This window comes from Macaca thibetana, chromosome 6 (assembly GCF_024542745.1).
Source record: "Macaca thibetana thibetana isolate TM-01 chromosome 6, ASM2454274v1, whole genome shotgun sequence".
In the NCBI taxonomy this organism is placed as follows: Eukaryota; Metazoa; Chordata; class Mammalia; order Primates; family Cercopithecidae; genus Macaca; species Macaca thibetana.
Genome location: NC_065583.1, coordinates 99,942,067 through 99,954,604, shown reverse-complemented (window position 1 = coordinate 99,954,604; position 12,538 = coordinate 99,942,067). Strand labels below are relative to the sequence as shown.

The 12,538-nt window shown below is 34.8% G+C and overlaps 1 protein-coding gene across 5 annotated transcripts in view; it reads right to left on the bottom strand.

Moving 5' to 3' along the window:
• Positions 1–12,538, bottom strand: part of SSBP2 (single stranded DNA binding protein 2) — a 334,150-nt gene that overhangs the window by 187,027 nt on the left and 134,585 nt on the right. For all 5 annotated transcript variants that reach the window (XM_050795692.1, XM_050795693.1, XM_050795695.1 and 2 more), the window contains one exon: positions 3,161–3,245. In XM_050795692.1, coding sequence (XP_050651649.1) covers positions 3,161–3,245 — 85 coding nt within the window. The remainder of the gene's footprint in view (positions 1–3,160; positions 3,246–12,538) is intronic.

The window sequence follows — 12,538 nt, the reverse complement described above, 5'->3', positions numbered from 1 at the left end:
GGGTATATCTTATGTTAAGTACTCTTACCACAAAAGGGAAAAAATAAAGCAAAAAGGGGAGAAGAACTTTTAGAGGTGACAGATAAGTTTATGGCATTTGTTGTGATGATGGTTTCATGGGTGCATACTAATCTCCAAACACATCAAGTTTACACATTACATATGTACAGCTTTTTGTATGTCAATCATACCTCAGTAACGTGGTTAAAAATAAATTTTAGAATGGCTCAAAATTACAACTATTCAGTTTATGGATGTCTCTCAATATGTGCACATACAAAAAACAACAGATGTCTTTCATAAGAAATGCTAAATGCCTATGCGTGTAACATGGTAAATTTAAATTTTATTTCATTAAGTTTTTAGTTTCCAATCTCAGAAGAGTGATTAGAACTCACTGAAAGATGAAATTTAATCTGTTTTAAAGTAACTTTCCTGAAAATGAAATAATAATTGCAGATATTTGGAAAATACAGTAATATATACAGACAAAAATAAAAATCACGTATCCCAATATCAAAAGATAGTCATTTTAACATTTTGGCCTATTTCAAATTAACATAATTATTTATTATTTACCTCATTATGCCTCCAGTAATTCTTTTAAAAAGTAGTTTGTCAATATTCATTCAATCTTATAGATAGGAAGTAACTATAAAATAATAAGACTAATTTTAAGCATTTATACATGCAAGTGAGCATTTTTAATGCTAAAAATGCAGCTACTGCAGAAAGTATTTTTTAGAATGCTTCCTTGAGTACTTTATGTTAAATTATTAAAGTATTTTAAAATTCAGGAGGTAAACATATTACCATTATAGAAGTAATTCTGTAATAAATTCAAATGCAGAATATAACATTCTAGAATTTTACCAAAATCTTATTGTTTGTTCCTGTGCTTTCCATTTTCTTCCCCAAGTCTTTCAAACTATTATATTTACATGTTAGAAATAAATTTGTTAATCATTTTCACAAATTATCTACTATTAAGAATTTAGGAAATCCTATTCATGAAAATTACCATAGAAGAAATTAATGTATTTTTTAAAAATCCAATTGTAATACAAAATCATGTAGGTCAAACTATCTTTTCACCAACCTGCAATTAAAAAACAAATCAGAGATGTATTACCATGAAAAGAAATTGGTTTTAAGATGTAATGAAAATGGCATCCAAGAATAAATCAAATCTCTTAAAATATTTAAATTAAAATTAAACATCTGATACAATGTGCTAATATTCATGATGAGTTATAAAATTCAAATACTGATTTTTTTCTAAACTATATTTTCTAAGGACCAAATTACATGGTAAGGGGTTGTTCCTCCTTTAAAATCTACTCGAATTTTACTCCTACCTCTGGCTAATGTTCATTTCCAAAACCTATTTAACTGTATTTCTAAAGGTAATAAATGTGAATACTTTGAAATTTTCAAAGTGTCTTATGAATGCAAAATGATGATGATGATGAAAGTGACTATGACAATAATGATGATGATTTATTTAATGCTTTTAGAAAGAGCTGCTAAATTAGTTCACTTTTCCCCTTAAGATCTCCATGCTGAACAGTAGGGTACATCTTTCTACAGAATGTAATTTTGGAAAAGTATTTATATGATTAATTTCTTAAAATGTAGGCTATCAAATATTGTATCTCCTTTAAGAGTAGAACACTGGCACTCTCTAATGCCATCTAGTTGTCAAAATTAGTGGAGACATCTCCCGTAATTGACAGGCCAAATCAAGGCATGCATCTCTTAGTGTAAGGAATAGATGAGATGGGGTACCCCACCCTATCCAATTCCTCATATTCTTCATGGGTGGATCTCTGCTTTATTTCTTCTGTCAATCAACGGTAAAAAAAGAAAATGAGGTTGTTCAGATAAATCCTGTGTCCTGGGCCCTGCCTTAACTACTTTTTCTCTACTTTTTATTTGCAGTAGCGTCCCTTTCACTCACATTGTTCCCAAGAGCTATTGTTCAGTGCCTATCAAGCTTTATGAGTACAATCAATGTCAGATGAGGTAATCACAAGCACTCTCACTTGAATAAGGTTAGTACACATTTAAAGAATTGCACAGTCCCTGCCAGGTAACCAAGATTTTCACTTCCCACAAGTCTGCATGCTCTTCCTCATGCTATTTTGGAGGGTATAATTCTTCTGTCCATTTCTACTCTTCAGTCTAACGCTGAATTATTTTCCTTGGAGGAACAACGTCTTTTTTCCCTTTTGAGCGCTGGTTCTGGTTTTTAAGGCTTTTTACACAGAATGATGCTAGCCTCTACAAACTTCACAAGTATCCCTATGGTTAAGTTTTAGGTACTTACTATCAGTTATTTCCTCAGGCTCCAGCCCCAGTTCACTTCCTCCCAACCAGGAAAACTGGATTTCCTCCATCTTAAACTCAATCTGTCAGTCTTTTATGGTTAGTTCTGCAAACATGTTTTCCCAGCCCCTTCATAATACCATCTACTCATTCTTATCTTTACTGTTTTTTTTTCTTTTCACAGTTCTACTTTCTGATACTATCAGCTCTCTAAAATCAGATTTGCAGTTCTTCTAAAAACAATGCTCAAGCCAGAGACACTCCACTGCTGTTCCTTAAGATTTAAAAAAAAAAAAATTACATTTTCATTTTTGCACAGAATCTTCTACTCTCTTGTCTGGTATTTCCTTTAGTCCACAATAAGTTTTATTTGGGGAAGTGAATTCAGTAAGGAAGATATTTAGCCTTATGATATACAACCAAAAGTTACAAAAGGAGAAGAACAGAGTATTTCTATATTTAATCAAAAATCTTATGTGCCAGGGAGGAATTTATCATTTACAGAAATCTTATAATGAATGTTTTAATAGAATAAAAAAATTACTATATATTTAATTTTCATAAAATCTGAAATTTCACAAATCAGACATGCTTAAAGATGAGAAATTTCTTCAATAGCTTAGAATTAGGCCTACGCTCTATCCTAAGCTTTAACAAGACTCAAATGCCCCTTTCTATTTCACATTTAAAGTTATGAGCCTACTCTTCAAGAAAAAAAAGACCAACCAATTTCTTAAGTACCAAAACAACAAATGAGCCAGTGTATTTTTTAAGAGCAGTGGTTACAAAGAAAAATGACAGTATAACTTCGTAAAATTATATGTTAACTTACATAATCATGGAAGGCTTTTGCTTCACTTGAGTGTTCACATGTTTCACGTCTCTCTGGAGCTGCACAGTAGAGATCCCAAAATACACTAAAAAAGTAATCATGGTAGCATTAAGAAAACCATACAACACTAATATGGGAAATCACAATTCCAAAAGTAGAAGACATGTTTTTCTTTATACAAAATGTTTCATCTTCAAAACAGATATTTATTTGAAAGACTTAAATGCAGGCAAGTCTCTTCATGCAATAACAGTGTTACCATCTAGTCATCTTTCAGAAATGCTAAGTAAGACTTTCCTAAAAAAAATAATTTTATAGCAATAATTTAAAAATTGTCATTCTTATAACTGGCTGTTTACGTGATATAAAACACTTGATTGGAGTAGCTGTAATACTTTCCACTATTTTCCCATGAAGAATAGGAACAGTAAATAATATCCCAATTTAATAATTAAGGAATAAAGTGGTCCATTGATGTTTTTAAAGATAATTTTGTTGTTCAACTCATAGGCCAATACCCTGACCATTAAATTACATTGTTTAAGCAAATATATTTTCTTAAAAATGGTACATTTCCCTGCAATTACCAAAATAGTTTAGTAACTTTGAAAAGACATCCTAATACCTCTTTTTTTTCTCCTATTCAAGAACAGTGGGAAGTGAAGGAAACTGTTGGGGGGAAAAAATCATGCTCCTTACAAAACATATGGCTCTGGTCATCCTTCCATTACTAAATTAACAATGAGCATAAGCAAGGATTCAAAAATCAGAAAAGCAAATGTTTTAAAGTGTTGGTTATAAATAAAGGCAATTATAATTATCAATAGAATTATTATTTTTATTCCACATTTCCCACTCTATAAAAGTGGAAGGTAGATTAAGACAAGTAGTTAAGAGCACAGGCAGTGGAGCAGGACACATCTGAGACAGAGTCAGACCTGCTGATTACCAGCTGTGATAGCCCTTGAGCAAGTTGCTTAAGGAAACACAATTTCCTCCTCTATAAAATGGGGTTTTTGAGAAGATGAAATTATGCCATATATGCACAGTGTCTGACATATAACAAGCATATTATCAATAATATCATCAACACTATAATTAATTTGCATAAAAGCTTAAAATGCATATATATTTTTAAGGCAGGTCACTGTGGTGAGGGCACACACGATGAGGATAAAACAAAACTTGGTAAATTGAAGCCAGACTTTTTGTTTCGACCTTCAAAGATTCATTTAGTCTGGATCTCTCTCTCTTCTCAGCTAGGAGAAAACATTCTGCAAGCCTTACAACGCAAAGTTAAGTTCATAATTCAATAAAGTAAGATTACCCTCAGCGGGGAAAAATGTGAAAAACTGAGTATCGACATTATTTCCTTTTCAATTTCTATAATAAGCAGTAAATACAGAGAAAATAATAAAAATAAAATTAAGTAAATTTCAATATTGGCCGGGCGCGGTGGCTCACGCTTGTAATCCCAGCACTTTGGGAGGCCGAGGCGAGTGGATCACAAGGTCAGGAGATAAAGACCATCCTGGTTAACAAGGTGAAATCCCATCTCTACTAAAAATATAAAAAAATTAGCCAGGTATGGTGGCGGGCACCTGTAGTCCCAGGTACTCGGGAGGCTGGGGCAGGAGAATGGTGTCAACCCAGGAGGCGGAGCTTGCAGTGAGCCGAGATAGCACTACTGCACTTCAGCTTGGGTGACAGAGTGAGACTCCGTCTCAAAAAAAAAAAAAAAAAAAAAAAAAAAAAAAATTCAATATTTTCAGGAGAGTGAAAGTAGTGAAAGTTATAACTGAAATCCTTGCAGTCCTACTGGGAATAATCAGAACTGTAGATAAACAAGGATACAGCTAAAAGTTTTTCACCTAGATTAGGTGTGTTATGCATTACAGTGTATTGCAACCACGTTCTTAAAGAACTTCAAAGATCTTAAAACCAAAGTTTTGTAATGTGGTCTTAAACTGTATTTAATCAAAGAATATTATATGCAGTATTACATGACAAACAATATAATATCTCTGCTTCTTTCCTAATTTCCCTAATTTCCACTCAAGTAACAGAAGACCTCTCTTGAAAATTATTCCAATTACATTACTTTTATAATTCCATTGTAGTACTTTTAAAAGATTATCTCACACAATGGACTGAGGGAAAATAATTTATTGATTTATTGTTGGAGTATGCCCTAAGAGTTATTAAATAAACATCAGAAATAATTATTTCTAAATATATAGTTAAATTAAATATTTATCTTATAATAGTAACATTGTTCTACTTCTCTTTTTATGTTTGTCTTTATGGATTTACTGGAAGGTCAAATGTTTGTAAGATCAAGCTTAGAGATTATAAAACAAGTGACTAAAACAGGATAATTTTATAGGTGGTGTTTCTGAGAATCCTGTATTCCTTATACATGATCTTGTTTTACATAGGCAAAGAAATAGCTCCTTCAAAAATATGTCTCATGGCAAGCCTTGTGCTAGGTAGGTCCCATATTTTAATGTCTAGGACAAGTGTGTATTCTTTTCCATACATTTACAATGTCTATTCTATCATTTTAAAGATCAGTAAATCTTCAATTTTAAAAAAGCCCTACTCATCAGCAAAGTTTCATAATTAAGTCTATTATAATCTAGGATATGTTATGACATTTAAATGATAAAATTAAAAATTAAATACAAATTTAGTTTTAGTGCTATGATATTCAAGTTTTAACACATGCCCCATCTATTTTATTAAGCATATGTATGTTCTTCCTTCTAAGAATCACAGGTAGGAAAGACATTTCAAAATTTCATCCTTTTTAGAAAGTTCAATTATATTTTGCCTATTTATAAAACAAGGTTGAGAATCCCTTATCTGAAATTCCAGATAAGGACCAGAAGTGCTTCAGATTTAATTTTTTTTTTTTGATTTTGAAATATTTTAATTATACTTATACTTAGTGGTTGAGCATCCCAAATCTGAAAATCCAAATTCCAAAAGGCTCTAATAAGCATTTCCTTTGAGTTTCATGTTGGCACTAAAAAGTTTTAGATTTTAGATCTCAGGTTTTCAGACTAGGGATGCTCAACCTATATTGTGACTGGTATAATACCATCCTAATATTTGAGAACAATTGGCCATATCATAACATCAACAACAAAGGCTGCAGTAAGACCAAAATACATTATTTTAGTCCACATTCTGCAATTAATCCATGCTTGGTTTTGTGAGCTAGTAGACAAATTACTTAATTATAATGTTATAGCCTTATTTAGAAAATAATGAGGTTAAAACCAGAAGATTTCTATAAACCCTTCACGAATAAAAAATGTAAAAACTATTTTCTTCTAGTAATACTCAAATATGCATTAAATACCTGGTCTATATAATATGCTGCCATACACTACCCGAGAAAAAAAAAAGATATGTAATCCATGGCACAAATGTAACTGTTGGTCCAAAACTAGTGATGAATTCAAAATTGCTTGCTCACTTGCCCAAAACTGCTCACTTCACCTAGATGTAGAAGTTATATAGCATATATAAAAATTTCACTAATATTTTTAGCAAATGCTTTTAGCTGATATCATGACAATGTGATGATTAGTATACAAAAATGCAGACTTATCTCCTAGAGAAAGAAGTAGGCCTTTTAGTTTAGGTAAGTTTCATAGCAATACTTGATTTGTGCTTACGTGGAAGGATTTTACTGATGTACTTTAGTAAGCTATTCTGACGATCCACTGTACTTGTTCCTTGATCTCCAAGAGGGCCAAGGTCAGAAAATTTTGAACCTCCAAAGATGCAGACTTTGCCTCTCTACAACCTGAGATGCTGGTGACTAAGGAGCTTCTCAGTTACTCTAATCCTACAACTATTAAACATGAAAGCAGGCCGGCGCGGTGGCTCAAGCCTGTAATCCCAGCACTTTGGGAGGCCGAGACGGGCGGATCAAGAGGTCAGGAGATCGAGACCATCCCGGCTAACACTGTGAAACTCCGTCTCTACTAAAAAATACAAAAAACCAGCCACGCAAGGTGGCGGGCGTCTGTAGTCCCAGCTACTCAGGAGGCTGAGGCAAGGGAATGGCGTAAACCCGGGAGGCGGAGCTTGCAGTGAGCTGAGAGCCGGCCACTGCACTCCAGCCTGGGCGACAGAGCGAGACTCCGTCTCAAAAGACAAAAAACAAAAAAAAACCATGAAAGCAAATATTATCCTTGAAATGTATTGGGTTCATCATCATGAATAATAATTCAGAGTTTTATACAGTCTCTTTATTCCTAAGCAGAAACAAGTGAAAATTTTATATTTTACAAATGAAGACAGAGACTGAACACAGAGAAGCAAATCTTACAAAGTATTGAAATCTTTGATCTTATATCATTTATTATCATTAAAATCTTCCCCTTATAAATCAAGAGAAAATACTGCATTCCCAAGTTGAAGATTCTCATCCAAACACTGTATCTCTTTTTATTCCTGAGGATGTGAGGTGAAATGACTTAGGTAGCTTGCTAATATCTCAAGGAAACACAGAAAGCGAAATGGTTGTCAGAGAAGTCTACAAGGGTGAATAAACATGCCAGATGTGTCCCAGAAGATGGAATGCTAACATAATTATACAACTTATGCCACTGGCCAGATCTAGGACTACCTGAAAACAAAAATTTTTTAAAAGACAAAACAAAACAATAAAATGCCATGGAAAACAATTTTTCTGAGGAACAAGCCACGCTGTTACAAGTTCAAGTCTTAATAACTAAGGAAGTCATTTGTCTTTGTCCCAAAAATATATCAATGAATGTTAGTTACTGACAATCTCTATTAAAGAAAACTATCCATTCACAAGACCAAAAACAGCTTCACATGAAATGTGTATGTACCTGTTCTTTATCTTAGAACCTCCCCAAATGTATAACTTGTATTAATATAATACCTTTAAAAATTGAAGTATTAAATTTTGCTTCATTTTTATAAAATTCTCACAATACTCCTGTATTAGAAATAAATTTCTATTTTAAAATATAATAAAGATAGTTACCATTATTGACTAAGTACTATATTCAAGCATCGTACACAAAGTATCACATATTCAGCATCTAATCCTTCTAATTATTATCCCCACTTTGTAGATGAAGGAACTGAAGCTTAGATTAAATTAGATTAAATAATTTGCCTAAAGTCACACAGTGGCAGAGCTGGGCTTGAGTCTTTTAATTATTACAGTATTTTGCTTCTAACATGAGTGTGGTTTTAAGAATTCTTAATGCAAGACTCCTTATTCTGATTGTGGGCAGGTTTCTACAGTTTCAGCAGTCTGAGCAGCATCAACTATTATAAGAGTGGGATGGATACCTGTCCCAGATAAGACAGTGAGCACATTGTTAGCCTACCTTTGACCCCATGCCCCAACTCATTTTCTGAATATCCTATGGCAACCACCCCCTTACCCTATATGCAGCTGCCAGGGATTCGTAGATGCCTCAATATAGACATGACTCAGAAAAGAAAACTTTTGAGTCCCATTTATATACACTGCCTGGAATTAGCCACTCACAATGCTCAAATGGGAAATGTAATTAATGACTTATTAATAGTGGGACACTGAATTCTGCTCTGTGATTAAGAAATATCTGTTACTGAGATGAGCACTGGTTACAATTCAGGAATTTGAATTCTAACTCTAAATGTGACCTTGGGCAAATAGTTTTTGATTTATGTAAAAAGAGAAAATAAATGTTATGTATTTTACAGTGTTTTATACAGAGACAAAGACATGACATACACAAAAGCAATTTTAAAAGAAACTTAAAGGTACTAAAAATATTACAGAAAAAGTCTCATATAGCTAGTATAGTGAAATAAAAAGAAGTTTTCTAATTAACATGAGTAACATTTGCCTCATTTTTCTTTCGAGTCCTTCACACTAAATGAAGATTCCCTCAGTTTTTTACAATGCTCTCTCCCCACCAAATTTTCCTCTGTTTTCCACATGCCTTCCTCTTCTTCCATGCTGAATTTTAGTTTTATTCTCTATGGCCTATGTTTTTCGCATTCTCTCTTGCTAGTACTTTTCCTCCCTTCTCACTCTTATCAGCCTCCTCCTTAGCCCCGTTGTTACCTACACAGTCTTATATGATGCTTAGTTTAACTCAACTCAAACAGTTATACCTTGCCTGTTATAGAAAAGACATAGAAGATGAGTAAAAACCAGTAAGCCAATTATAAATATTATACCATTCTAGTAAGCTAGCTAACGCCATTGCACTTGTTTTCCTGTGGGTATTTGGTTATTCTTAGCTATACCTGATATTATTTATTAGGTTCTAAAAAACTAGAGTGCTAGCATACTACAAGATTCGACTTTCCACTGCCAGGTGAAAAAAAACAGAATTCTTAGGATAATCTTACATTTTAACTTATTTTCTCTACAATGTTATATATATTTGATTTCAAGATATAAATACTGGGAACCAAAGTCACTTTAAAAGGTGCTTTATATTTTTATTTTATTAAATAAAAATGAGGTATCGGCTGGCATAGGCTGGTTGCAGTGGCTCATGCCTGTAATCTCAGCACTTCGGCAGGCAGAAGCAGAGGAAGGTGGATCTCGATCCCAGGAGTTTGAGACCAGCCTGGGCAACAGCAGCAAAACCTCATCTCTACAAAAAAATACATTAAAGTAGCTGGGCATGGTGGTATGCTCCTGTAGTCCCAGCTACTCAGGAGGCTGAGGCAGGAGGATCACTTAAGCCCAAGAGATGGAGGCTGCAGTGAGCTATGATTGTGCCACTGTACTCTAGCCTGGGTGATCCTGTCTCAAAAAAAAAAAAAAAAAAAAAAAAAGATGTATTTGTCTGCTTTCAAGCTGCTAATAAAGACATACCTGAGACTGGGTAATTTATAAAGGAAGGAGGTTTAATTGACTCACAGTTCAGCATGGCTGGGGAGGCCTCAGAAAACTTATAATCATGGCAGATTCACATGGTGACAGCATGGCGAAGAATGAAAGCTAAGCAAAGGGGGAAGCCCCTTATAAAACCACCAGATTATGTGAGAACTTACTATTTCTAGAATAGAAAGGGGGACTCGCCCTCATGATTCAATTACCTCCCACCAAGTCCCTCCCACCACACGTGGAGATTATGGGAACTGCAATTCAAGATGAGATTTGGGTGGGGACACAGTCAAACTATATCAAGAGATATGAGAGTTATAAAAGGCATCGTATCAAGAGTTATAGTTTCTGCAATTAAAACTTGAAATAGAAAGTTTTTAAAAGCCTATGTTTTAAAATTGCACAAGTAAAAAAACATTAACATCAGAAGAAAGAAGCTTATTGGCATTTTTGTTTCTGGAACTAATGTAAGAGCTGGGAATGTTTAACAAAAAGTACAAACAAGAACTAAGTTTTCAAAGGGGATGTGATTCAGTTAAATGTATTATAAACTGGGGTACTGAGCATGGGGTAAACTAAAAAGGAAAAGAAAGTGATTAGGGAAGTCACATTAGAAACAAGGGAAAAAAGCTCCAGAAAGTAAATCACATAAATTTCTCTATCCTATATTAAAGGCAGAAATTCCCCTCTTCCATTCTGAGGTCTTTGCCTCTCGTCTCATTGGTACTTTATTCTGCTTATTTTGCATATGTCATATGTATCTCTTTTTCATACATCTTCAAACACTCCCACTCTTTGCCAACTTTTCCCCTGAGTCTACTAGTCTCTGCCTCTTTTCTCAACCCTCTTTAATCCATCTTTTTTTTTTTTTTTTTTTTTTTTTTGAGACAAGGTCTTGCTCTGTCGCCCAAGCTGGAATGCAGTGGCGCAATCTCGGCTCACTGCAGCCTCCGCCTCCCAGGTTCAAGCGATTCACCCACCTCAGCCTCCCAAGTAGCTGGGATTAGAGAGACACACCACCACACCCAGCTAATTTTTGCATTTTTAGTAGATGGGGTTTCACCATGTTGCCCACGCTGGTCTCGAACTGCTGACCTCAGGTGATCCACCCGCCTTGGCCTCCCAAAGTGCTGGAATTACAGGCATGAGCCACCATGCCCGGCCCCTCTTTAATCTATCTTTATGTTGATGCCAAGTGAGTGTCTAAAGCCACAAAACTGATCACATCAGGGACCCCATTTAAAATCTTTGGGCTATAGTCCCAAATCCTTAATATATGCAGGACTTCATAATCTGTCCCCTGCTTTTGTCTCTTTATATTTTATCACTTCCTAATTCTGGACTTATAGATGAACTCGTCCATACCAAACTACCTGTCATTACTTGAGTGTATGATCATCCCTTTTGAGATTTCACATGATTCCTCACCCCAATTACCCTTCTCTCACTCAACTTTCAGCTCAGCTCAGATTCACTTTCTCTATGATGCCTTTTCTAACTCTCCCAAACTGAAGTGAGTATTGTTCCTGTGTTGCTATTATAACCAGTACATATTTCTTTTTTAAGTTTATTTCCAACTTTATAGAGGTATGATTGACAAATAAAAACTGTATATATTTAAGGTGTACAATGTGAAGTTTGAATATACATATACTTTGGAAAATGATTACCAAAATCAAGCTAATTAACATATTCATCATCTCTCACACATAATTTGTGTGTCTGTGTGTGTGTCTGGTAAGAACACTTAAGATCTACTCTCTTAGCAAATATCAAGTCTATAATACATTATTATTAAACCAGTAGCTATTTCTGCCTTAATACTTCTTTTTTTTTAAGACGGAGTTTCGCTCTGTCGCCCAGGCTGGAGTGCAGTGGCACTATCTCAGCTCACTGCAAGCTCCGCCTCCCGGGTTCACGCCATTCTCCTGCCTCAGCCTCCTGAGTAGCTGGGACTACAGGCACCCGCCACCACGCCTGGCTAATTTTTTGTATTTTTAGTAGAGACGGGGTTTCACCATGCTCTCGATCTCCTGACCTTGTGATCCGCCCGCCTCGGCCTCCCAAAGTGCTGGGATTACAGATGTGAGCCATCACGCCCGGCTAATACTTCCAAATTGTTTATCTTTCCTACTATTTATTTCCTTGAGGGCAACACAGTTTTGCACTCTTAAATATTTGGTGAAAAGGCTTAAACAACAGAACAATTCTAATTTAAAATATTCTATTAAAAAATGGAAATGAGAAGAAGTCTTAAAATTAACAACTGGTCCATCCAGCAGGGACTCTTAGGTTGAGCAAATGAGCAAGCAGTAAGTTCTTGAAGAATACATGTTATCCTAATCATGTAGACCTCAACAGCAGCAACAGCTTTCCTGGGCAACTTAAAAAGGCAACAATTATTAGAGTCCTGAATCCCTAACCTAGAGCACAGATTATGAAGTCCAGGTCCAAAGAGTTAAGGATAAGAAGGTCAGGCATCTGCTGGA